We start from the raw sequence: 26784 nt of genomic DNA on the forward strand, positions 1-26784 counted from the left end.
AGAAGACAAAAGAAACCATCCCATTTGAGGTTGGGATCTTGACCTGAAATCTGGTCACCTTTGTTGCTGGGACCATGTGGTAAGAATTTTATCTTGAACCAAGTCTATCTTGTTGAGTTTTAGTCCTAGGAAGGGTTTATATTGATTTCTCTTGTAACCATTTCTGATTTTAATGCCATATACTTGTACTCACTTAAAATCAATCTCTTTGTAGTAGGACTGTCAAGCGATTAAAACAATTAATTGCGCTGTTAATAATAGCATACCATTGATTTAAATATTTTTTGATGTTTTCTACATTTTCAAATATATTGATTTCAATTACAACACAATACAAAGTGTACAGTGCTCACTTTATATTTATTTTTATTACAAATATTTGCAATGTAAAAAAACCCAAAATAAATAGTAGTTTTCAATTCACCTAATATCGTAGTGCACTCTCTTTATCATGGAAGTTGAACTTACATATGTACAGTACAAAAAAACCTTGCATTCAAAAATAAAACAATGTAAAACTTTAGAGCCTACAAGTCCACTCAGTCCTACTTCTTGTTCAGCCAATCGCTCAGACAAACAAGTTTGGTTACAATTTGCAGGAGAAAATGTTGCCTGCTTCCTGTTTACAACGTCACCTGAAAGTGAGAACAGGCGTTCGGATGGCACTGTTGTAGCTGGTGTCGCAAGATATTTACATGCCAGATGTGCTAAAGATTCCTATGTCCCTTGATGCTTCAACCACCCTTCCAGAGGACATGCATCCATGCTGATAATGGGTTCTGCTCGATAACGATCAAAAGCAGAGCCGACCAACACATATTCATTTTCATCATCTGAGTCAGATGCCACCAGCAGAAGGTCGAATTTCTTTTTTGGTGGTTCGGGTTCTGTAGTTTCCGCATCTGAATGTTACTCTTTTAAGACTCTAAAAGCATGCTCCATCACTCATCCCTCTCAGATTTTGGAAGGCACTTCAGATTCTTAAACTTTGGGTCGAATGCTGTAGCTATTTTTAGAAATCTCACATTGGTACCTTCTTTACATTTGTCAAATCTGCTGTGAAAGGGTTCTTAAAACCAACGTGTGCTGAGTCATCATCAGAGACTGCTATAACATGAAACATATGGCAGAATGCAGATAAAATAGAACAGGAGACATACAATTAACCCCCAAGGAGTTCAGTCACAAATTTAATTAATGCATTATTTTTTTTTAACGAGCATCATCAGTATGGAAGCATGTCCTCTGGAATGGTGGCCAAAGCATGAAGGGGGACATATGAATCTTTAGCGCATCTGGCACATAAATACCTTGCAATTCCAGCTACAACAGTGCCATGCGAACACCTGTTCTCACTTTCAGTTGACATTGTAAACAAGAAGCAGGCAGCATTATCTCCTGAAAATTGTAATCAAACTTGTTTATTTGAGCAAGAAGTACGACTGAGTGGACTTATAGGCTCTAAAGTTTTACATTTTGTTTTTGAGTGCAGTTACGTAACAAAAAAAATCTACATTTGTAAGTTACACTTTCACAATAAAGAGATTGCACTACAGTATTTGTATGAGGTGAATTGAAAAAGACTGTTTCTTTTGTTTATCATTTTTACAGTGCAAATATTTGTAATAAATATAAAGTGAACACTATACACTTTGCATTTTGTGTTGTAATAGAAATCGGTATATTTGAAAATGTAGAAAAACATCCAAAAATATTTAATAAATTCCAATCGGTATTCTATTGTTTACCTGTGCGATTAATTTTTTGTTAATCGTGTGAGTTAAGTGGGATTAATTGACAGCCCTACTTTGTAGTTTAAATACATTTATTGAATTCTTCAATTAAAATCAGTCCAGTTTTGTCTTTAAACTGAACTGTGGGTAATTCCATTTACGGTAGCAAACTGATGTGTATATTAATCCCTTTGCAAGAGTTCAGATTATAAAGGGTATGGCTCCTCAGCCTAGAGTTAGGGGTGGGGTCAGTAGGTTTCCCTGGCCTAGGATTGGGGTCAGTAGGCTCCCCAGGCTATGATTAGTCACAAAGGTTAGGACTCCCTGGCCGAAGGTTAGGGTTGCAAAGGGTAGGGCTTCCCATCCTAAGGCTAGAGTTGGTATCAGTAGGGCTCCCCATCCTAGGGGTAGGGTTGTGGTCAATAGGGATTCCCAGTCTAGGGTTATGGTTACAAAGGATAATACTCACTAGCCCTGGAGTTAGGTCAAGTCAGTAGGGCTCCCCGTCCTAGGTTTAGGTTACAAAGAATATGGTTTTCCTGTTGTAGGATTAGGGATTGGGCCAGAAGGCGTTCCTATTCTAGGGTTAGCTTTACAAAGGGGAGGGCTCCCTTTCTTTGGTTAGGGTTGGGGTCAGTAGGGCTTGCCAGCCTAAGGTTAGGTACAATGATAGGACTCGCTGCCCCCGAATTAGGGGTCAAGTTTGTGTGGTCCCCTAGGTATGGTGAGGGCTATAAAAAATAGGACTCCCTGGTTTAGGGTTAGGTTGGGGTCAGTAGAGCTGACTGGCTTTGCATTAGGATTACAAAGGATATGGCTTCTTGGCCTGGGGTTGGGGTAATCATGGCTCCCCTATGTATGGTTAGGGGTGGGGTCACAGGGTTTACCCAAGTTAAGGTTACAGATGGAAAGAGTCTGCAGCCTAGGGTTACTGTGAGGGGCAGTAGGATGCCTCATTCTAGGGTTAGGGTTGGTTTCAGTAGAGTTCCCCTGCCTTGGGGTAGAGTTAGAAAGTGTATGGCTCCCCAGCCTAGGATTAGTGTTGGGTTCAGTAGGGCACCCTAGACTCTGGCTAGGATTACAAAAGGTAGGGCTCTCTGTCATAGGGCTGTGGGTACAAAGAGTAGGGCCCCCGGCATCAGATTAAAGTTGCATTCAGTAGGGATCCCTGGCCAAAAGTTAGGGTTGGGTCAGTAGAGATCACCGGTCTATGTTACATTTGCAGAGGGTAGGGCTCTCTGGCCTAGGGTTAAGGTTACAAAGTAGAGGGCCCCCACCAGGCTGGAGTTATGGTTTGGTTCAGTAGGGATCCCTGGTTTAGAGTTATGGTTAGGCTGCCTAGGGCGAGGGTTGGGATCAGTAGGGTTCTCTGGGCTCGAGGTAGGGTTGCAAAGGGTAGGGCTCCCTAGATGCTTTTAAGGAGCAGAGGCTCCCGTCCAGCGTTCTCTACTCGACGTTCCCTTTTGTATCCTGATTTTATCCCTGTAACCTTCACTCCCATCACATTTTTTTCATTTGTTGTCCCCCTTGGTTAGTTGATGCCTAACTCCAGTGGCTTCTCCCCTTAAGCCGAGGGGCCTTCAGTAAGGGGGGGGCGCTACACCTGCTCATCCCCTGTGCTTCAGTGAGCCATCTCTCAGACATGCAGCAACAACCCAGCTGCGCCCATGTACCCTGCCCACAGATCCGGCAGTAACTTGCCCTCAGGCATGCGGTAGCAACCTATCGCCGTAGAGCCTGGGTCAGGTGACCCCCAGGCCCAGCTATTTCCCTAGCTCCGCCAAAGCTACAGATGTGTCTGTGAACAGCACTAGCCTACCAGGAACCCTCCCGCAGCCACACTGTGTATTGGACTCTCCACACTCCCAGCCTGTCTCTGCATCAGCGGAGCCTGAGCCCTGGTCCAGTCTTGTTCTTGCCCTACCCTGACTTTGCTCCAGCCTTTCCTCCTCTCCTTCACCCTTGGACTCTGATCATCCGGCTTTGCTCTTTAGCGTGTACCTGGGCTTTAACTACAGTACTGACTTTGGACCACCTGTCTTCGACCCCTGACTTGCAGCTGGACTTTATCGATGGACTCCAATCTCGGTTCTGACTCTGGCCTGTCCCCGGATCTCGACTGCAGGGCCACCTTTGGCCCAGTCTGACCCTATGTCTGGCTTCAACTGCACTCCAACCACTAGGCCTGACTACTGGGAGGCAGTGCCTGACAAAGAGGGTCCCTGGTCTACGGTTAGGGTTAGGATGGCTCCCCAACCTAGAGCTAGGCTTAATCTTTATTCCCCAGAGTTCAGGGTGTGATGGGATGAATGTTTGCGCATTCCCCCTGTTCCTGGGTGTGGGGGAAAAGAATCAACAAAGTCTTTTGTCCATTGATGTTCCACAATGGTTTGTCTGGTGTCTATAGGCCTTCTTTTGTTGGGCAGGAGATGACACCTCTTGTGGTAAACTAGTATTTCACATTTGGTAATGCTGCTTGCCTGACCTGGGTTTCCCCCTTCCCGCCTGCCCCACTCTCATAGCAAATACTTTTATAGTTACAGAGCAAACACTTAAACATTACCTTATAACATGAGATACAGAGGTTATAAGTGAGATAATGCATGCAGCAGCTCACAAGCATTTCATAAGGTCCAAATGCTAAACACAGCTCTATAACTGTAGTACCTATTTTAAGTATACTAACAGACAGGCGAGCCAGACTGGTTTCCAGCTATGCATTATCAGTGTTCAGTGAGGCCTGGGGGCCTTGGCATGAGCTTGGCACCTTGTCTGCCAGTGTCAGAGGGGTCCCTAGGCTCAGGATTAGATCAGGAGGGATCCCTGTTTAGGGGTTAGATTTGCAAAGGATGGGGCACCCAGCCTAGGGCTAGGGTTATAAAGTAGCGGGCACCCCCAGTCTATGGTTTAGTTCAGTAGAGATCCAGCGTAGGGTTGCAAAGTCTTGGGCTCCTCAACTTAGGCCTAGAATTGGGATCAGCAGGGCTTCTTGGCCTACAGTTAGGGTTGGAGTCAGTAGGGCTCCCCATCCTGGGTTTAGGGTTATAAAGAACATGGTTTCCTATCACAGGATTAGGGGTTGTGTTAGAAGGTTTGTCCATACTAGGGCTAGGATTACAAAAGGAAGGGCTCCTTTTCCTTAGGTTATTATTTAGGTCAGTAGGGCTCCCCGGCCTAGGGCTAGGGTTGGAAAGGGGATTCGTCGACTGGGGCCGGCCAGCCAACCAAACCCGCTGGCTGGAATCCGGTGGGTGGTCTGCACAGACCTCACCTGTTTGTTTCTTAACAGTTTCACGCCCTCTTGAACTTTCTCTTCAAAGTTCTTTTCAGTGTCCCCTTATGGTACTTTTTAACTATTGGTCTTGTGCCCGGGCTTGGCTACACTTAATACGCAGCTGCTGCGCCACTGTAGCACTTCAGTGAAGACACAGCCTACCCTCTTTCCTGGTACTGAGGGACTCCTGGTTAGTTTCGTTTTCTCCACTGACTAATCGGCTTAAATTCAGCAGGTCCCCATGTCTGATCTGAGGTCGCACTTGGATAGGGACACCGGGGTGGTGGACACCAACCCCACGGAAGCACTCCGCCCTAGAGGAGGCCCAATCGACCAAGTTTGGGGCAGAACGTCCCAGCAGAGGAGGGGCATGTAAGGTGCCTCTTCTCGTGACTTAGCCTTCTGGCCCGGTCGCAGTTAGTCCCAGTCCTGCCGAGGTAACAGAAAATCCAGTGAAAACAGATGTCTGATCCCTCTGCCTGCGCTGCTGCCCTTCGTTCTGCGCCCTGCAGTCCAGTTCCCCTTTTGAGGGCCTTCACAGCACCCTGCCTGTGGCTGGTAGGAGAACCCAGGTCTTCCTCCTATGCTGGGATCCAGTCCAGGAACCCTAGGACAGGCAGTCACGGGTCACTTCACCAGTGGACTCTGCTGGTACTTCCCTGGACTCCTTCCTATTGAGACTTTCCCTGGGCTTTCTACTCACCCTGCAGTCGTCTCCCCATTCCTACGGGTCTCCTCACTCCCTGCTATCCGCAGAATGATTGCTGGGTTTCTCCCTGCCGCCCTTCTGCTATAAACTTCCTCTGCTTGTAGCACACCCAGCCACCCCCGCTGGGTTTCATCATTAATTAGACATGGACGACCCTCCAGGTGCCACTGGGCGGGTTCACCACCTGTGTGTGGGGGGGGTTGGCACCCCATCACAAGGGCATAGGAGTGGCATGAAACTCCTGGGTCAGTGAGTCCAGTCCCATGCTGCCCCATCATCTATGTATCAAGCTCCATCCTAAAGCTAGTGGGGTTGTTTGGCCCACTGCTCCTATGGGGAGGCTGTTCCAGGCCCTCACTCCTCTGATGGACAGAAGCCTTCTGTTCATTGCCCAGCCTACATTGATTCATGGCCAGTTTATCCCCATGGGTCCTTGTGCCAACATTGTCCTTTACATTCAATAGCTCTTCTCCCTCCCCGGGGTTTACCCCTCTCTGCTGTATTTCTACCAGCTGCCCCTCAGCCTGCGTTTTGCTTGGCTGAACTAGCCAAGCTGTTTTCCTCTCCTCGGACTCTCCGTTCCGCTGCGCAGCCTCGTCGACTTGCTCAGTACCTGTTTTGGCGTGAATCCACCTGGCTCAGACATGGGTGAGCATAATTGGACACACCCCTCCGGATGAGGGCTGACCAGTGCCTTGTTTTGAAAATAAAAACATTGAAGCTGAGATATTGTTTTACTTCCACCTGCAGGGCTTCCAGGAGATTTGAGCCTGGTTGGAACACCCAGGGTGCTGTTCAGCCCTTGAGATGTCGTCTGGTGCCTAATTGGCCAAGTCCCTTCTCTCAGCAATAAAGGCAAAACGTCTGGGAGTGCTGTGACTATGGGATATATCTCCTGCTTACGAGGCCAGCAAGCCTCTCCCAGGTAGCTCCAGAGGTGGCTGTGAAAGGTAAGGAACTTTTCTTCTTCTCACGTCTGGCAGGTGTGATTAGAAAGAAAGGGACCGTTCAGCAAACGCATCTAACTCCCAAGTGGGGACTGACTCCCAGCAGTACTTTGAAGCAGACCACATGCAGTGGGTGTCTGGCCTGAGAGGGGGTGGATGGGTTTGTGCTGAGCGCTTGCCTGGGTTGCAAACCCAAGGTAACCTTTCAGGAGACAACGCCTTGGTGCATGTGGGTCAAGAAGCAGAAAGCCTTTCATTTGAACCACCGAGGCAGGGGGTAGGAAGCGAGTTCTGGAGGGGGCTGCAGCGTGGGGCAGGGAGAGCGTGAGTGTGGAGGAGAGAGCCCTTAAAGCGTTCAAAGATCAAACGTAGCATTCACAATTCTCTGGAGAAAGAGGTTCTCGCTTGTGCCCACTGACCTTGTTAACTGTTTCCCTGTCTTCCCCACGTCGCTCCCCGCTTCCGTATGGCTCCAGCCTTGTCTGCCTGGGGGTCACCCTGGGCTGCTCAGGCCTGGTGAGAGCTGGGGCAGAAGGACTAGCTGTGCTGCTGGTGCCCATCTAGCTGAAAAAAGTTGTCGTAACTTGAGAGATTTTGTGGACAGAGTGGGTTCCCAAAACCCCCATCTCACCCCATTCTGCATTGGGCAAATTGGAGTGTGCCAGTCAATTCCCAAAGGAGTTTCTCTGTGGAGGGGGAGGGGGAGGGAGCTGTAGATTCATTGGGTCATTGCTCTCTCACCAGGTAATGGCATGTTTGCCTAGCTCAAAGTAAGCCACACCTCTGATTTTTGTGATACAGGGAACTCTCTTCCACACAGTATCAGTGAAATTTACTGGGGCAGTAAAAGAATTTTCTCACTATAAATCTTGGCAGTTCATCCCTGGATGATCAAGGACACATCTTTTCTTTAAGCTCTGCCGGCAAGTTCAGATCTCCTGTGATTTCCGTGAATCATAATCAGAGGTTCCAAGCTGCTTATTTACTTTTTTCAGTCTGTGCAGGAAGTCTGAGCGAAAATAGGTGGAGAGATGGGATTATAATTGCCATGGTGAGTCTGAGTTCCTGCTGCCTGCTTTGGGTGTGGAGAGATTTTGTTGGTGTTGGTGCAGCTGTGCCTGGCCTGGGAAGGAGAATCCTGTCTTCGAAGCGTGTTGCCAGGAGTGCTGATGTGCCAGAGCCGCGGCCATGCTGCAGCAGATCCTGGCAGAAATGTACATCGCTCCTGAGCTGCTGGCAGAGCTCAGCGAGGAGCAGAAACAGATCCTCTTCCTCAAGATGAGGCAGGAGCAGGTCAGACGGTGGAAGGAGAGAGAAGCTGCCACAGACAAGAACTCGGCGAAGAAAGTGACCCAGCGGAAAGGTAACCGGCACCCCAGCGCTGGGCTTGCTGCCTGGTAAATACGGCTGTGCCGGGTTACAAGCAACCTGCTGTTGGGTGAAAAGTGGTTACAGCTCAAGTTACAGCTCCGGGGGGGGGTGTGTGTGTGTGTGTGTGCCAGGGTTACTGCAGGAAAAAATCTTTCTACGAGGAGGTGGCAAATGAACACAGCCAAGGCTAGGGGTTCAGGCGCTGCCCTGTGACCCCTAACAGCCGGGCCCAGGTCCTAGTCTTTGCTCAGTAACCTTGGGCAAATCCCTTAATGTCTCTGCCTGTAACACGGGGCCCACAATGCTTCCCTTGTCTGCTTAGACGGAGCGCTTTGGAGCAGGGGCCCGGCACAACAGAGCCTGTTGTGCTACCCTAAGAGAAATAATTAACTAGGTGCCGTGCTCTGTAGGCACCACGCTCTGGGCTGAAGCAGTAGCGGGCTTCGGGCCGCGGGTAGCCTAATGGACTGTGTTACTTTTGACCCTCTTCTTCAGGAAGCCAGATGGCTGAAGGATTTTTTAAGCAGGTCAGCATGGGCTGGGTGCTGGCTGCACTATCTAGCTCAGTAAGGGGAGGCAGAATGTCTGTCACAGGAGAGGAGGACACCCAGGGTTCAAGAGACTCCATAGCCCAGGTTGCCTTGAGATTTGCATTTGCAGCAGCCCTCCTTTAGAAATACCTCTCCCTGCCACTGCCTTCCCGCTCCCCGGAGGCCTCGGGGTCACGGGGGCAGGGAGCAGCTGAGACTGGTCTTAGCAGGTGAGAGAGCAGCTCTGTTTCCCCAGGTGGGACTCCCCAGTCAGGTGCTCTCCTGGAACTAGCAAGTAGGAGAAATGGGCTTTGAGGAGCCACAGGGAGCGCCTCAGAGTGGGTAGGCTGCTGGGCAAGGGGACGTGAATGGGGTGGGGGAGAATTTGACTAAGACAATTTGGAGGGGAGGAGTCCATGACCAGGGGGAAATAATAGGCATCAACCCAAGCTCTTATCTAGCATTTTCTATCTGTGGATCTCAAAGTGCTTTACAAGGGAGATCAGTGTCGCTATTCCCATGTCACAGATGGGGAAACTGAAGCACTGGGCGATGAAGTGACTCACCCAAGGTCATCCAGCAGACCAGTGGCAAAGCTGGAAATACAGTCCAGGTCCCCTGAGTTCCAGTCCTGTGCTCTATCCACTAGGCCACACTGTCTCCTCTGTGGTCTGCTCCTGCGCCCTGCATCTGGGATCATGCCCTACTCCACAAATAGCCCCATTGACTACAGTCTAGCTGCTTGTGGTGTAAGGCCCTACTCGTGGGGGAGGGGCTCCGAATCTGACCCGGGCTGCTGCTGCTCAAACCGAGAGTGGCGTTTTGAATAGAGCTTGGCAAATCATGTCAAATTGCTAGCAGCTTCCTCCCCTGAACAACCGCCCTGCCCCCCTGCCAAGCAGTTAGCCCTCAGGTAACCAAGGGTTGGGGGTATCGCGTTCTGGGGGGCAGTCCAGACTAATGAGGAGTTGTCACCCCCTGCTCTGCAATGCTCCGCAAATGCTTTGTTGCCATTGCTCCCAACCTGGGCCCCACACACCCAGCCTGCCAGCATGCAGGTCACACCCTGAGTGTCTGCATATAGCCACAACCTGCCAGCCACACAACAGCCACAGTCCTGCTTACTGCCTGCAGGGTGACCCCAACGCATTCCCAGTCCCCAATTTCCCCCAAAATGTGCATTGTCCTCTGTCCAGTCTGTTGCCCCTGTAAGGGATCAATGTACAACAGTTTGGTACTTTAACTGGAGTCACCCAAACAGCTCAGTTTACACACAACACTGGATTCGTTTTGCTTAACGAATAAAACAAGTTGATTTAATTACAAGGCGATAGATTTGAAGTGAGTATAAGGCATTACGGTCATAAATGGTTCCTAGAGGAAATAAAGATCACACACTTTCTAGTAACTAAACCAGCTAGACTTGGTTCAAGGTTTCAGAAACCCTTCTCACATTTCCCAGCAACAGGGCTGACTAAATTCCCAGGTACCTTTTGTCTTCTTAGGTGAAAGAGGGAGTGAGAAAGAGAGAATACGGGAGGAGGGGGGGGTTGGCCTTCTCTTTTATAGTCCAGTCATGAGGGTCACCTCTAGATAAAATTCCTTCCCCCGTGAGGGTGAAGATATGGGTCTTGCGGTGAAGGCGGTTCCGTGTTGTTTGTTCAAATGCAAATCGATCTGTTCCTGCCCCCCCTTCGCTGCCACTTGACAGGTGATTGCCAGTTAACGTTGATGACACCTGGCTAGAGGCGCCAGCTTGTCCTTTGTCTTTGAGAAACTAGTTTACCCCAGACTGGTCTGGTAAACATACATCAGTCCCAATTTCAGCGTCTGTCCCTAACTCTCCATGAAATGTTGCTACACACATTTCACCCCGTTGTTGATCAGGGAGCTATTTGTACAAAATACCCCTGGAGAGGTGTCATTTGAAAACTAAGATTATGACCGGGGTGTGTAGGGTGTGAATACAGGGGTGTGTTCGGTCACAGGGTCACGAGCGCCACCGGAGCTTTAGTGGCCAATGCCCCGAGTGTTTGTCTTGCAGCGCTCGGGAAGTCGGTGAAGTGGAAGCTCGGCACGGACAGCGAAGTCTGGGTCTGGGTCATGGGCGAGCACACGTCGGATAAGCCTTATGATGTGATCTGCGAGGAAATCCAGGCACGGAGGGCTCAGCAAGAAGCAGGGGAAGCCAGGTAAGGCAGCACTCAGCCCCAGCCCCAGGAGCCGGTTGGACAGGTTTGCGGTTACTCAGGTGGTGGCTCCTCCGGTGGCTAAGGCGGAAGGTGCTTTTTAATAAATGATAATCAGTGCAAGATAAAAGGGAGAGCTGGGATGGAGCAAAGTTCGGTGTGTTTCTCCCCTGCAGTCTGTGGGGATTTCTCCAGTCTCCTTCCACCCACACTACATCCAGAGAGAGGCACTAGGTCTTAAGGGCCTGTGTCTTTTAGGCACTTGGGCCTAGATCCTCACAGGTAATTAGGCCCTAACTCCCACTGATTTATACCTAGGAATATCTATACCAATATATCTAGGAAGATCTGGGCTTGGGCCCTAAAACTGGGGACTGGAGGCGCAGGGCACATGCCTGGGAGCGAGCACATGGCCTACAGGGAGGCAGATGTCTGGCTTCTTGCCTCGGGGACAGGGAGTGCTGTGTGGGCGAAGCACTGTTTGGGAAGGGTGTGTCCCTCCCATCCATGCTGGTGGAAGCTGGGAAAGCCCTAGGTGGGTGGCACGGTGGTCTGGGTGCATTTGCTCTTGTTTGAAAATAAAGCCAACCCTGGGGAACATGCCTTGGACTGAGGTGTCCCGGGGAGCTTCATTCGGCCTTCCTGGCTGGTGAGTTGGCTGGCCGGCGCACGGGCCCCAACGAGCTGCTTCTTGAGAACCCCTTTGACAGGCTGCTGCCTCCTCTACCAGCTGCCCGTGGCTGTACCTTCCTCCACCCGGCCATGCGGCTGGGCTGCCTCCTGGACAAGCCCTTTGAAGGTGCCAGCCTTGGCCCTCAGCTCCCAGGCAGGGCAGCAGGGTGTCTCCCTGAGATGAGGCCTGAGTCATCTGGGAAGGGCTCTGAGGCTGCCAGGTGATCTTCTCTGGGGTCTGGCCCTTTGGTGGGGGGATGGGGAAGCTGGGTTGCTAACATTGTATGCGAATCATGAGAGTGGATTTGCCTACTAACAAATGATTTGCAGATGACTCTGACCATCAGTTTAGATAAAGGGGGGATTGAGCGCTGGGGAAAGGAGCTGGTTGGTTTGTTTTACCTGCGCGGCGGTTGGGGGAGGAGGTTCCATGGGCACCTGGATTGTCCCAGGCCATTTGCAGATGGCGGAGGATGCAGACTAGGGATAACATGGGGTCTCCAGATGCCCCCTGCCTCCAGCATGCAGGAGCCCCTCTTACCCTGCTGCCATATGCACATTGACCCAGGACTCTAACCCAGGGGCGGGCAAACTTTTTGGCCTGAGGGCCGCATTGAGTTTCGTAAATTGTATGGAGGGCCGGTTAGGGGAGGGGGTTGTGGCCCAGCCCCCACCTCCTATCTGCCCACCCGGGACTCCTGCCCCATCCAACCCCCCTTCCCCCTGTTCCCTGACAGCCCCTCTGGGACCCCTGCTCCATCCACACCCCCCCGCTCCCGGACCCCCGCCGCCTCATCCAACCCCTTTTCTCATTCCTGACGCCCCCCCCCCCCCCCCCCCCAGGACCCCCGCCCCATCCAACCACCCCTTCTCCCTGTCCCTTGACTGCCCCCAGAACCCCTGCCCCTTACTGCCCCCTGCCGCCCCATCCAAACCCCCTCCTTCCAATCCTTCCTCCTTCCCCCCGGGACCCTGCCACCATTCAACCCCATTGCCCCTCCTGACCACCCCCAGAACTCTCCTGCCCCCTTACCGCGCTGCCTGGAGCACCGGTGGCTGGAGCCAGGCCACGTCACCGCCACCACCACACAGCACAGAGCACTGGGTCAGGCTGGGCTCTGCAGCTGCGCTGCCCCAGGAGCTCACAGCCCTGCTGCCCAGAGCATTGTGCCAGCGGCGGGGCGAGTGAGGTGAGGCTGCGGGGGAGAGGGAACAGCTGGGGAGGGGCCGGGGGCGAGCCTCCTGGGCCAGGAGCTCAGGGGCCGGGCAGGACAGTCCCACGGCCATAGTTTGCCCACCCCTGCTCTAATCCCAGCCCTGTGCTGGTGCTCCTGAAAATATGACCTTTGAACAGTATCTACTTACAGTGCTATGGGATGGTCCCGTGAGAGCTCGGGTGGGCAGCATCCCGCTCATCACCACAGCTGATATTCGGGAGTGATTTCTATGCCAATAGGTATCTGCCTGCATGTGGATGCACAATTAACTGCAGTGAGTGATTACTTTAATTGTCTCCGCACCAGGAGCATGGACATAGTGCTCATCTCTGTGAGTTGCTGCTGGGCCGCGGAATTGCTTCATTGCCATGTCATGTCCTTTCAGTAGTTTGGAAGGCTGAAGGCTATTGATTCTATTCCAAAATTCCTGCTTGGTGTCTTCACAGAGGAAGTCAAACATTCCTAGAACCGGCTGTACCATGCTTCCTGCATTCTCAGCCAGGAGCCCTGGGTGGGGCAGATGCCAAAAGGAAGGAGGAAAAAACCGGAGAGAGGGAGAAGGAAGATGTGATAACAGCTGATAAAGAGGAGAGAAGTTGGGATCATGCCCAGGTACTTGTTTTCTGTTCTCCTAACACTGCTCAGAAGTGCATAACTTCACGAGGTGGGGGTTGCAAAGACTCTATGCTGAATGGGGCCAGTGTTTGATAAATTGAAACATGAATTGGAAAACGCCATTTGATTTTTAAAGGTTCCTTTTATCTCTGTTTTGGAAAAGCCATGCAACTCAGGAGAGCAATCTCCTTGAGAGGAAGGATAGTCTTGTGGCTGAAGTACTAGCATGGGACTTGGGGCATCTGGGCTCTGTTACGAGCCGCACCAGCCTCTCTCTCTGTAGTAATGAGCAAGTCACTTTGTTTTTCTGTGCCTCAGTCTCCCATCTGTAAAATGGGGATTCTAATACTTCCTTTCTTATCCTTTGTCTGTCTGTCTAGACTGCGAGCTCTTTGGGACAGGACTGTCTCTCACAGTTCATGTCTGCACGTGTGCACTGCCTGGCACAATGGAGCACTGTCTCTCAGTCTGGGACTTCTGGTGCTACTGTAATACAAACAATAAATAAACTTAAAGAGGCAATCCTCTGCTGAGATCAAAATGAGCCCTGATATTGCATTGTTTCTGAGCTATCAGGAGTCATCTTTATGGCATCTGAAACGTTGCTTTGAAGGATGAGGCGCTATCCACAATGAAAGCAACATTTCAGGTGCCATAATGATTTCAGTGGTTTCTATGTCTGGCATTATAGTCCTGCCTAGGGTGACCAGATATCTCGATTTTATAGGGACAGTCCCGATTTTTGGGTCTTTTTCTTATACAGGTTCCTATTACCCCCCCACCCCGGTCCCAATTTTTCACACTTGCTGTCTGGTCACCCTAGTCCTGCCACTAAACTAGAACAGACAAAACTAAAAACTCTGGGCCAAATTCTGATGACTCCACTGGAGTTTTTCTAGATTTCCACTGCTGGAACTAATTTGGGCCACTGATTTTATTCTGATCAATAAATAAACCTAACGAGGCAGGTTTCTGTTAAGAGCAAAATGAACCCTGATGCTTCCTAGTTTCTGGCAGATGTTTTATGGTAAAACTAACAATAGATGGAAATGAATGTATTCAGAGTCGGATTTTTTCTCCTCCGCGCTCCAGTGCTACAGCGAGCGCGTGAGGTCAGTGTCTGCTATTGGCATTTTTAAAGTGCAGGCTTGTATTTCTTTTTATAAAGTTAAAACTATTTTATGACTTCCAAAGCTGGAAGGTCTTCTTCGAGTGCTTGCTCATATCCATTCCATTAGGTGTGTGCGCGCTGCGTGCACGATCGTCGGAAGATTTTCTACCCTAGCAACACCGGCGGGTCGGCTGTGGAGCCCCCTAGAGTGGCGCCTTCATGGCGCTGAATATATACCCCAGCCGACCCGGCGCCCCCTCAGTTCCTTCTTACCGCCCCTGACGGTCGTTGGAACTGTGGAGCGCGGCATAGCTGTTCTCCACTCTCCCTAGCTTAATTAGTTATTCGCAGTTGTAGTTATAGTTATAGTTCTAGTGTTTGTAGTTTAATAGTTAAATAGTTTAAAGTTGTTAGATTTGTTATAATAGTCCAGGGGACTAAGGGGGTCGTCGCCCCCTTTCTCCCTCGGCCGCGGGCCCGGGCTCATGCCCAGAGCTCCCGGCTTCAAGCAGTGCGCCTCCTGCGCTAAACCTATGCCCACGAGCGACCCGCACGACTCCTGTCTGAAGTGCCTGGGAGAGTCCCACCAAACAGATAAGTGCAAGATCTGTAAGGCCTTCAGACCAAGGACCAAGAAAGAGCGGGACTTTCGGCTCCGGCAACTCCTGATGGAGGCGGCACTTAGCCCGGACACTCCTTCTACGAGCCAGGCCCAGGCACCTAGCGCCTCGGTGCGCAGTGCCCCAGCAGCACCGGCAATGCCGACAACGCGGGCGGTGTCGGACAAACCTCCCCGGCACCGGACCTCGTCGGCACCGCAGCAGGCACCTCGGCGCCGGTCATTATCCCCGGGGCATAAAAAAGCCCATAAGACGGGGACCTCTGTACCGAAGACGCCGGCTCCCCCAGTGCCGGGGGTAGAGCCGAGTGCGCCGGTGGAGCACCGGAAACAGGTGCCTCCAGCACTGTCGACTCCGGCACCGAGGCCGTTGAGTCCGGTGCAGATAGCGTCTCCACCGAGACCGGCGGTAATACAACTCCCGTCGACTCCGGAGACCTTCGTGGCGGCGAGAGACTTGATAGCTCTCACAGAGCCGGCACCGCCTCAACCACTGGCACCGACGGCACCGTTGACCCGCCCGGTCCAGTCAAGGGGGAAACCTGCCTTGATGCGCCCTCCATCACAAGGGCTGGAACCTCGGCACCGGTCCAGGTCCAGAAGCAGGTCCCCACGCCGCTCGCAGTCCCGGCACCGAATATCACCTCGGCACCGGTCGTACTCGCGGCCAAGATCTTCGTCGCGGCACCGGTCTACGTCTCGGCACCGCTATGATCGTCGGCACCGATCAACGTCGAGACGTAGTTCTCGGCACCGCTACGGTCGACGCTCGACGTCGAGAGGCCGCTCCCGGCACCGGGCATACTCCAGGTCCTCGTCGAGGTCCAGATCCGGCTCCCGGCACCGACGAGGTCATCGGCACCGATCGCGGTCCCGGCACCGTTCGCCGGCACCGCGCAGAGATAGATCATCTCCGGACCGGTACCGTGCGGCACCGCAGCCCACGGGGGTCGTTTCATCTCTCTCGGCACCGCCATGGCCGTCAAGATCGGTGTCTCGCTCCTCGGAGGACCTGTCGAGATCGGCATACCCCCCTCAAGGGCAAGCCGAGGAACGGAACTTGGGCCATTGGCAGGAGATGGCAGAGGACCACTCTCATGGACCATCTCACTGGTCATTTTGGACCCCGTGGGCGTACCACCAGGAGCAAGGGGCTCCAATACCATCGACCTCTCGCTCGGGTCACTCGGTTAGAAGGGCCCCAGAATCCACCATCTCTCGGCCTCCGCCAGGGGGCATGGAGGCTTCCGTGTCCACGCCACCTGACACCATAGACCCGAGTACAGGTGATGCTCCGGCCCAAGAGCAGGGGGATCAGGACCCCCCCTTGGATCCAGTACCACTGGAGGCATCTTCCTCCTCCTCTCCGGATGAGGCAGTGGCGGGCACTTCATGTACGGGTCCCCCTCCGATAGATCTTCGGGCTCACCAGGATCTCCTGCGTAGGATGGCCCGTAATATGGACCTGCAGGCGGAGGAGATAGTGGAAGTACAGGACCCTATCGTGAACATCCTCGGAGCGGATGCCCCATCGAGGGTGGCGCTACCCCTGATCCGCACGATACAAACCAATGCGGATACGATATGGCAAACTCCTGCCTCTATCCCACCCACAGCGAGAGGGGTGGAAAGGAAGTACTTTGTCCCGTCTAAGGACTACGGGTACTTGTATACCCACCCCCAACCGTGTTCACTGGTGGTGGAATCAGTGAACGCACGAGAGCGCCACGGCCAGCAGGCTGCAGCGCCTAAATCAAAAGAGGCTAAGCGGCTCGATTTGTTTGGCCGTAAGGTTTACTCAGCCGGAGGGCTGCAACTTAGAGCGGCGAACCAACAGGCGCTATTGAGCCGTTACAATTTTAACTCCTGGAACTCTATGGGGAAGTTTAAGGAGTTGATTCCCCAAGAGTCCAGGGAAGAGTTTGGAGCCATGGTAGAGGAGGGTAAGAAGGTGGCTCGGACCTCCTTGCAGGCCTCCTTGGACATAGCAGACTCAGCTGCGAGGACCCTGGCTTCGGGTATCGCTATGCGGAGGATCTCCTGGCTTCAAGTTTCGGGTTTGCCTCCGGAGCTACAGCAAACCCTACAGGATCTGCCCTTTGAGGGACGTGGATTGTTCTCGGACAAGACGGACTCTCGCCTGCAGAGCCTCAAGGACTCGAGAACAATCATGCGCTCCCTGGGGATGCATGTTGTGGGCCCTCAGCGCAGACCATTTAGGCCGCAGCCTCAGCGCTTCTACCCCCCCCCCCCCGCCTCGTCAGAGACAGGACTCGACCCGGAGGCGAGGGCGAGGTGGTAGAAGAAGGTGGGCCGGCCCTCAACCCGGCCAGAACCAGGGGCCACCTAGACCACCTTCAGGCCCCAGGCAGAACTTTTGAAGGTGCGGTCGAGGACGGCGCCCCAGTCATCCCCCAGGATCCAGCCCCCTCCTTTCGGGATCGTCTCTCCCACTTCCACCGTGCTTGGTCCCTTATAACTTCGGACCGTTGGGTCCTCCGCACAGTGGAGAGGGGATACACTATCCAGTTTTCTTCTATCCCCCCCTTCCACCCCCCTTCCCCGTCCCTCTTCAGGGACCCTTCTCACGAGCAACTTCTTATACAGGAGGTTTCCACGCTCCTTGCTATGGGGGCCATAGAGGAGGTTCCAGTAGAGTTAAGGGGCAGGGGATTTTATTCCCGTTACTTCCTGATCCCCAAGTCCAAAGGAGGTCTGCGGCCCATCTTGGACTTGCGCGGACTCAACAAATTCGTAGTAAAGTTGAAGTTCCGCATGGTCTCTTTGGGGGCCATTATCCCTTCCCTCGATCCTGGAGACTGGTTCGCCGCCCTCGACATGAAAGACGCATACTTTCACATCTCAATTTACCCACCTCACAGACGCTTCCTGCGATTTGTGGTAAACATGGTGCACTACCAATTTGCAGTCCTTCCCTTCGGCCTATCCTCGGCCCCAAGAGTGTTCACGAAATGTATGGCTGTCGTGGCAGCGTACCTTCGTCGGCAAGGGATACAGGTGTTCCCGTACCTAGACGACTGGCTGGTACGCGGTCGCACCAAGGAGCAAGTTCAAGCTCACGTCCACATAATAGTGCACACATTCAACGAGTTGGGCATCCTACTCAACAAGGACAAATCCACTCTAGAACCTACCCAGAGAATAGAATTCATAGGCGCAGTTCTAGACTCCAGACGTGCACAAGCCATCCTGCCAGACAACCGATTTGGCACCATCACGAGCCTCATTCAAGGGCTCCAGGCGTTCCCAACTACCACGGTGAGGTCGTGCCTTACCCTGCTGGGTCACATGGCCTCCTGCACGTACGTAACCAGGCATGCCAGACTTCGGCTTCGCCCACTCCAGACCTGGGTGTCGTCAATATATCGACCACATCGGGACAGCCTGAACATGGTGGTCACGGTCCCGATCTCGGTCCTGACCTCCCTCACCTGGTGGCTAGATCACAATGTGGTCTGCGAGGGGATGCCATTTCACGCCCCACAACCCTCTCTGCACCTGGTCACAGACGCTTCATCTCTGGGTTGGGGCGCCCATCTCAACGAACACCATACCCAGGGCCTGTGGACTGCACCCCAGCTAGCCCTGCACATCAATGTTCGGGAACTGATGGCGGTGCGCCTGGCGTGCCAGGCATTTCTCAACCTCCTACGTGGCCGATGTGTGTTAGTTCTCATCGACAACACCACGGCCATGTTTTACATCAACAAGCAAGGAGGAGCACGTTCGTCAATTCTATGCCAAGAGGCCATTCGCCTGTGGGACTTCTGCATCGCCCACTCAATCCATCTCACGGCATCGTTCCTCCCTGGAGTCCAGAACACTCTAGCGGACCGACTCAGCAGGTCCTTCCAGACGCACGAGTGGTCTATCCGTCCGGACATCATACATTCCATCTTCCGGAGGTGGGGGTTTCCCCAGATAGACCTGTTTGCATCTCGAGACAACAGGAAGTGCCACGTGTTCTGCTCCCTGCAAGGTCGAGCTCCGGGCTCCCTCTCGGATGCGTTTCTCCTTCCCTGGAAAGACCACCTGTTTTATGCCTTCCCTCCGTTTCCTCTGGTCCACAAGGTACTGTTAAAATTGCGCAGAGACCAGGCACAGGTAATTCTGGTCGCTCCAGCGTGGCCGAGACAACATTGGTACACCACACTGTTGGAACTCTCGGTTCAGACACCGATCCCGCTTCCGTTGTGTCCGGATCTCATCTCTCAGGACCACGGCCGGCTGCGTCACCCCGACCTGCAATCACTCCACCTCACGGCGTGGCTGCTCCATGGTTCACCCAGGCAGAGCAGCAATGCTCGCACTCTGTCCAACAGATTCTGCTGAGCAGTAGGAAGCCCTCAACATGCACCACGTACCTGGCCAAGTGGAAGCGGTTCTCCTGTTGGTGCGAACAACGAGCCATGTCCCCGTTGCAGGCACCCATTCCTCTCATTTTGGAATATCTCCTCTCCCTAAAACAGCAGGGGTTGGCGATATCTTCAATTAGAGTTCACCTGGCCGCTATATCGGCCTTTCACCCAGGGGAACTCGCGTCCTCGGTATTCTCTAACCCGATGGTCGTTAGATTCCTCAAGGGCTTAGACCTGATGTACCCACAACAACGTCAGCCCGTTCAGACGTGGGAGCTCAACCTGGTTCTCTCCAAGCTCACAGGTCCTCCATTCGAGCCACTGGCCACCTGTTCACTTTTGTACCTATCCTGGAAGACAGCCTTCCTTGTAGCCATCACCTCAGCAAGGCGCGTTTCTGAACTCAGGGCGCTTACATCCGAGCCCCCTTATACAGTTTTCCATAAGGATAAAGTGCAGCTTCGTCCACATCCTGCCTTTCTCCCTAAGGTGGTTTCTCCTTTTCATATCAACCAGGACATCTTTCTCCCGGTCTTTCATCCCAAACCACATGCCACTCGCCAGGATCAACGTTTGCATTCCCTGGACGTACGAAGGGCCCTGGCCTTCTATATTGACCGCACAAAGCACTTTAGAAAGACGACACAACTCTTCGTTGCAGTGGCCGACCGAATGAAAGGCTCACCGGTCTCCTCACAATGCCTATCCTCCTGGATTACGTCTTGCATCCGGACTTGCTATGACCTGGCAGGTGTCTCAGCACCGCACCTCACCGCTCACTCCACGAGGGCCCAGGCTTCCTCGACGGCTTTCCTGGCACAAGTTCCGATCCAGGACATTTGTAGAGCAGCGGTTTGGTCATCAGTCCACACATTTACAGCTCACTATGCACTAGTGCAGCAGTCCAGAGACGATGCTGCTTTCGGATCAGCGGTTTTGCACACAGCAATGTCTCACTCCGACCCCACCACCTAAGTTGGGCTTGGGAGTCACCTAATGGAATGGATATGAGCAAGCACTCGAAGAAGAAAAGACGGTTACTCACCGTTGTAACTGTTGTTCTTCGAGATGTGTTGCTCATATCCATTCCAAACCCGCCCCCCGTCCCCACTGTCGGAGTAGCCGGCAAGAAGGAACTGAGGGGCCCCGGGTCGGCTGGGGTATATATTCAGCGCCATGAAGGCGCCACTCTAGGGGGCTCCACAGCCGACCCGCCGGTGTTGCTAGGGTAGAAAATCTTCCGACGATCGTGCACGCGGCGCGCACACACCTAATGGAATGGATATGAGCAACACATCTCGAAGAACAACAGTTACAACGGTGAGTAACCGTCTTTTATACTGCTTGGGTCAAACTTTTTGTTGAGAATGTTTCCTCTCTGGCGATATTTTTGCCGTGGGATTACAAATCAATGATTTTAAAGTGGTTGGAAAGAAATCAATTAGAGATGCATTCCAGCATTAACCACTACTTATTATTCATGGAGGAAACACAACAGGCTACTGAGCTAAATATCTATTAACCACACATATCACTGGCATGTTTAAAGCCATTCAAGTTAGTGGAAAGACTTCCATTGAGTGCAGTGGAGTTTGGGTTAGGTCCGTAGTTGTTACTTTTGTGTAGAATTGCAAGTGTGTGTCTAAAACCACATGTGGCTCTGTCATCAATGTAGAAAAGCAAGGTAACTTGAGGCTTGGTTTTGGCCACATCGAGCCTGAGTTGACAGCAAGGCATCCATGAGGTGACCTCAGTGTTGCCAGCTCTCCTGGGTTTTATTGCAAGTCTTCCAATGTGTGGTGTTTTTCTTAAAGTCTCAACTCCTGGAGTCATGGGATTAGGTGAGAATCTCAGCTTTATTTTCTCACTGAAGGAGATTTCTATTTCTCATGGTTGCAGAGAGGAGCTTAAAACACGATCACTGAAAGCTCAAAAACCAGAAGGGAAAGAATCCCCCCCCCCCCCCCAATTTTTTAAAATCTTATGATTTTTAAGACACTCTCATGATTTGTCAAACCCTTCAATGTTTTCTGAATGACCGAGACTGGCAATCCTGAGATGAGACATAGGCCAAGATGTGGGATGGGCATTGTGCTTTCTAAGGCTTGTCCTTTTTTTACATCTCCTTTGTTCTAATAACTGACACGAGAACGATTTACATCCGTAACTGCATCTGAGCATTTTGTTGTTGTTTTTTCACCTGGGAAAGGTGAATGACTTCCATTTCCATGTCTCTGTCTGAGCAGAGCAGGGAGAGACACTTGGGTTAATATTTAAGGGGGAATAATGGTTCTGAGGAAGGGGACGCCAATAAAGTCCCACAGTGGAGTTCCAGAAGAGCATTATCACCCACGCCGACAGAGGTGGCTTTGACCTCCACATTCAGTTCTGTGTAGGAGGGTTCAGAGATAAGCCAGCTGTGTTTGTCTCAAAGTACAAGAAACCCACGATAACCCAGCTTGATAACCGGGATTCTGGCCGCTGGCAAACTCTCTCAGCAAGCATCGATCTATAGTATTGACATGGTCCCTGTCACCACAGGATCCAAGCACACTCTTTAACACACTAATCCTCCTAGTAGCTTGTTAGGTAGGGCACTGCTGTTATCCCCATTGCATGGCTGGGGGGCTGAGGCACAGAGAGACTAAGTGAATTGCCCAAGCTCACACAGGGAGTCTGTGGCAGAGCAGACACTTGAGTCTGGGTCTCCCAAGTCCTAACCCCGAGGCCTTCCTTCCTCTCCATTCAGCCACTGCCTTTAGGAGGGCCAGGCCGTGACATGGGCAGGCCTTGGTTAGAGAGACTATTGCAGGAGAGTTGTATTCAGAGGGGAGGGCTCTAGAATGCAGAAAAGGTTTCATTCACACACATGCAGCGCTCTTTCAGGCTACAGGGGTCCCTTCTTCCTTATCTCTCTAAGTCAGAGGTCAGGGGTGTCCAAAAGCTCTAGTTGTGAGGTCCTCAGCCCCCCACGGTGTAGGGACTAAGGGTCACCCCAGTCTCAGTGAGATGCAGTAGAAAGGAAGGCAGGGCTTGGGGCTCAGGCACTGGAATGGGACTCATGAGAGCTGTGGCCTGGTCCCATCTTTGTGTGTCCTAGGGCAAGTCACCTAATCTGCATGTCTCAATTCCTCATCTCTGAGATGGGGATGCTGGTTCTGTCTTTCAGCCACCCTTTGCCTCTCTTGTCTCTTTACACTGTAAACTCACCAGGGCAGGGACCGTCTCTCACTTCGTACAGCACCAAGCACAATCAGACCTCGATCTTGATTGGGAAACAATCCCATCTGATGATGAACTGCAGGGTCTGGAATAAACGACATGTGTGAGATTCCCAAGGAGGGAGCAGTGTGTCCAGGGACCAGCCGTGAGATGGGCAGTAAAAGGGCCACCACATTCTTACTATCTGGAGATATTAAAAAGAGTGCGATTTTAAACAAAAGCTCCAGCATGATGTTTCGACACAGGGGCCAGAGCTGGGCTGATGTGTATACGGACCGTGGAGGAATGGGAGGAGCTCCAATGCTAACGCTGGATTTGTTTGCCATTGAACGTCTAGGGTGCTCCCAGTAAAGGCAGAGACGTGCACCAGATGTTGGCAGATTCCAAGGCTCAGACGAAGAAGTACGACGTTCAGCAGGTAAGCAGTGAGCCCGCGTGCTTTTAACACGCCCAGGCAGGGGGCTAGATTCTGCTCTGCAGCCCCTCAAGCAGGCAGAGCTGGCCAGGGACGTTCACCCAGCCTAGGTGGCTCCTCAGGACCCACAGCTGGCATCATAGCTCCCGGGGTGGTTACATCTCTTAAAAGCTAGGTAGCAAGAATCATTGTCCCACCCCATACAGGCATAATGTCTCTGGCCCCCACCATGCAGGGCACCGCCTCCCAGCACTGACTAATGTGGTACCATAGTACCAAGAGTTCCCTACCATCATAGGCGCCGACTCCATGGGTGCTGTTCCCTGCCCCGCTCATCAGCTGTTGGGTGACACCTCCCAACAGCCAATAGGGGGCGGCACCACTACCAAACAGCTGTCTGGCGGCTCAGGGAGGGTTTTGGGGGAGGTGGAGAGCGGTGGGTGGGCGGGGGCCTCGGGGAGGGGGCGGAGTGGGGGGTGGGAAGAGGCAGAATGAAGATGGGGCCTTGTGGGGAAGGGGCAGAGTGGGGGCTAGCAGCCCAGGTTTCGGGCTAGCAAAGGAGGGGCTGGCCCTTTTTCAGCACACCCGTCATCTCAGCAGCGTCCCCTCAAATTCTCCTCTCCAAGCTAAATAGCCCCACTTTGGCAGTATTACAATTTTGCCAGACGGTCGCTCTTGCCCTTCTCTGGCCCTTTCCGATCTCTGCTTTCTCTCTCCTGAGTTCAAGTAACCAAGACTGGGACTCAGGATGGTAGCAGGGGACGCACCATTGTCCAACAGGCCATTGCAGCATGTTCACGCTTCATAGATTTCCTGTGTGATGCTGTGCCCGGGGCAGAGACAGCCAAAGAGCTTTTCCAGGCTGACGCCAAACTCTCTCCTCTACAAGCAGCTCTGAACCTGGTGCAGGAGGATCTTAAAGCAAAGCTGGCAATGGAAAAGGGGCTTGAGGTGTCCTGGGGTGTGAGTGAAACAAGAATCAATAGGATATTTGTAAGGTCTCAGTGAGGCCCAGAATGGGGCCTTGCAGGTCTTTGGCAGCTGCTCTGGTCTGTGTGGAGGAGTGGGCTGGTCCGGAGCCAGCTGAGGATAAAACAGCCCCCTCCACTCCCTCCCGGAGCGCTCCTTGGCCACAGCTCAGCATCTGGCCTTTAGAGTCACTTAATGTCACTTCCTACCCCTCGAGCTCAACCTGCCCTGGCCTGATGAGCTGCGTAGTCTGTGCCCACGAATGGACCCCAGAAGCCCTGGGCTCCCAGGTAGTGGGGAGGAGGGAGGGTCGGTGTCTTGGGGAACCCCACTTATTTCACAGGAGACCCTAAAGAAACGAATCCCTGGTGTCCAGAGACTGCTAAAGGCAGTCAGCAGAAAGCAAGCCGGGCACCAGGCATTACACCTATTGTCTCCTATCAGGGGAAGGATCTATCAAGGAGGAGGCCAGGAGGGATGAGAGCATCGGCAGAGGGGGAGCTGCCCACTAACAACGACCGGAAGGAGACCCAGGAGTCAGGGCAGAAATCGGACAAGGACGATCCCGAGTGGCAGGAATCCTGTAAGAGACACTGGTGTTGCCCTTTTTTCTATTCTCCCCTTCCTTTAACTGGGTGGATTCTTCTGCTGGTCACTTGGCTGATGGATGGGGCCTCTCTTGATGAATGCAACATCACTAGATAGCTAAGCTGGCCAAGAGTCACCCGGCTCTGTAGCATGACAACTACAGGTGGTTAGGAAATGGGGTTGTCGTCCCATGGGAAATATGGATGTTTTGAAATTAGTTTCCATTCAGAATTGGAGCAGAACATCAAATTGTCAAAAAATTTCATGGAACAAAAAATTCTGAAAAGTTTTGGCTGGGAAGGTGCTTGGATACTTTCAGCCCTGCAGTGTGTGTGGGGAGCTGGCTCTGTAGGGCAGGGCAGAGCTGTCCCCGCTGGTTCCATATTGATTCCAGAACTCTGCTAGCGCTCTGGGGCAGGCGTCTCCTGCTGTGCCCTGTGAGGGGGCATTGCCCTACAGTTAGTGGTTGAAGGCCAGAAGCTGCCATGTCCCTGGGTGTCCAGGAGATGGGGATGGTGTATTACAAATATGTCTCACTTCCAGCTAGGGGTTTTAAAAACCAGGTCCCTAAAGTTAGGCCACACCAAGGCAACTAAATAACTGGTCTGATTGTCAAAGTTCTGAGCATCCAGCCGCTCCCAACTGGGCGTGTCATATTTGTGAAAATCAGGTGCTACGTAGGTGACTAAATACCCCAGGCGTGCCTGCACTGACTCTCACCCATCCCCGGTAGCATACCCATTGACATGTTACGCCAGCCTTCTGCCACCGTACCCCGGCTTGGGGCTTTTCACCCTACGTTCCGCCATCTCTGGAGTCCTCGCTACGCAGCAGTGCACTGTTACCAAGGTCGTCGCCGCCCTGGAAACTAGTCAGTTTCAAAAGTAGTTTGAGAGCCTACAACAGCCCCTAAATCCCCCGGTTTCACAAGCACTTTTTCCTGCCCTTTGATTACTGCACAGCCCAGGTGCCCTCAGGAGAGGGCCTCGGGCAGAACTGGGGATGGGGGAGGAGCTGGGTCTAGAGGTGACCTCAAGGCACAATCTAGCCCATATGAAATAGGCAACTACTTAGCTTCAGCTAGCCTGGGGGTGTGTAAAGGGGCAGTGGGTTTCAAAGCCTCCCTTCTGTTCCAGTGAGGAAATCCAAAGCCGCTGATGAGAGGAGACGCTCCATTGCAAAGCAGGCCAGGGACGACTACAACAGGCTGTCGCTGCAAGGGATTCACAAAGGGAAGGTAGCCGAAGTTGCCAAGAATTTTGGGAGCAAGGAGCGCAGCTTGCCCCCCCGTCCTTCCCTTCCACCCAAGCCTAAAACCCTAAACTCTGGGGTAGCCAATGGGAGGCCCAACAGGTAAGAACTGCCCCCGGTGATGAAAGTGTCTGGGATCTTTCTGTTGTGGGACGGGGATAGTAGGGGTGTTCCTAGGGCTTAGAGATTAGTAACCTTCATACGCTACCATGACACCTTTCCTCAGACACAGTCTGTCTACGCTGCATGCTCTTCCAAGGCAAGGTGCTATGGACATGACAGATCTATTCCTTATTAGCGAAGATGATGATTAACCAGGACTTCATCTCTTTGAAGTATTTAATTAAGGATACAAATCAGTGTCAGCTGGTGTAAACCCCATGGTTCCAGCAGCCCATCTCAGTGAAGTGAATGCTTTGGGCTCCCCTGGCAATATTCCCCCTGACGTGACTCCAGTGTATTCCCTCAGATTCCACAGGCAGCCCCGAATTTTGGGCCTGCACAACATGTTGGGCCAGATCCACAGCTTGAGTGTGGTGGCCACGTTCTGTAAAAGGCAACCCAGTGAACTGAAAGGATCGTTGACGTCCATGGAGCTGGGCCGATGGGTGCATGGTACACTCTTGCTGACTTCACAAATTGGTACCAAAATGCCACAGGATTCTGGGACCCACAGCCACTGAGAACCATCTGTCTTTCTGAGATCCCAGACACCCAGCCCTGCACGTCTTCTCACTTGAAAAGGGCAGCCTCCCCCACCACTGAGGGCTGCTCTGCTGGGACCTTGTCTGCTCCCTCCACGTTCCATTTGGTGGGAAATACTGCACCCTGACCCTCTCCCGCCCTGTAAGCTCGCCTCTGGGGAGAGCTGGGTTAGCAGCTGCCATCTCAAATAGGGATTTGTGTTAGGGCTGCACAGACGGGTACGTGTTCTCCTGACGGGCTCAGGACTCCTAGCCATTTTTATTTACCG

At 52.5% G+C, this 26784-nt stretch overlaps 1 protein-coding gene across 2 annotated transcripts in view; it reads left to right on the forward strand.

The window, feature by feature from the left end:
* Window positions 1-4197: 4197 nt before the first annotated feature.
* The window catches only part of SH2D4A (SH2 domain containing 4A), a 30781-nt gene continuing 8194 nt past the window's right edge, over window positions 4198-26784 (forward strand). Inside the window, exons 1-7 of one of the 2 annotated variants that reach the window (XM_054030366.1) lie at window positions 4198-6666; window positions 7659-8026; window positions 10609-10756; window positions 13089-13254; window positions 22926-23006; window positions 24417-24555; window positions 25697-25913. In XM_054030366.1, the coding sequence (XP_053886341.1) occupies window positions 7852-8026; window positions 10609-10756; window positions 13089-13254; window positions 22926-23006; window positions 24417-24555; window positions 25697-25913 (926 nt within the window). In that variant the 5' untranslated portion in view covers window positions 4198-6666; window positions 7659-7851. The other variant, XM_054030367.1, reaches the window with a different exon arrangement.

This window comes from Malaclemys terrapin, chromosome 5, assembly GCF_027887155.1.
Source record: "Malaclemys terrapin pileata isolate rMalTer1 chromosome 5, rMalTer1.hap1, whole genome shotgun sequence".
NCBI classification, from domain to species: domain Eukaryota; kingdom Metazoa; phylum Chordata; order Testudines; family Emydidae; genus Malaclemys; species Malaclemys terrapin.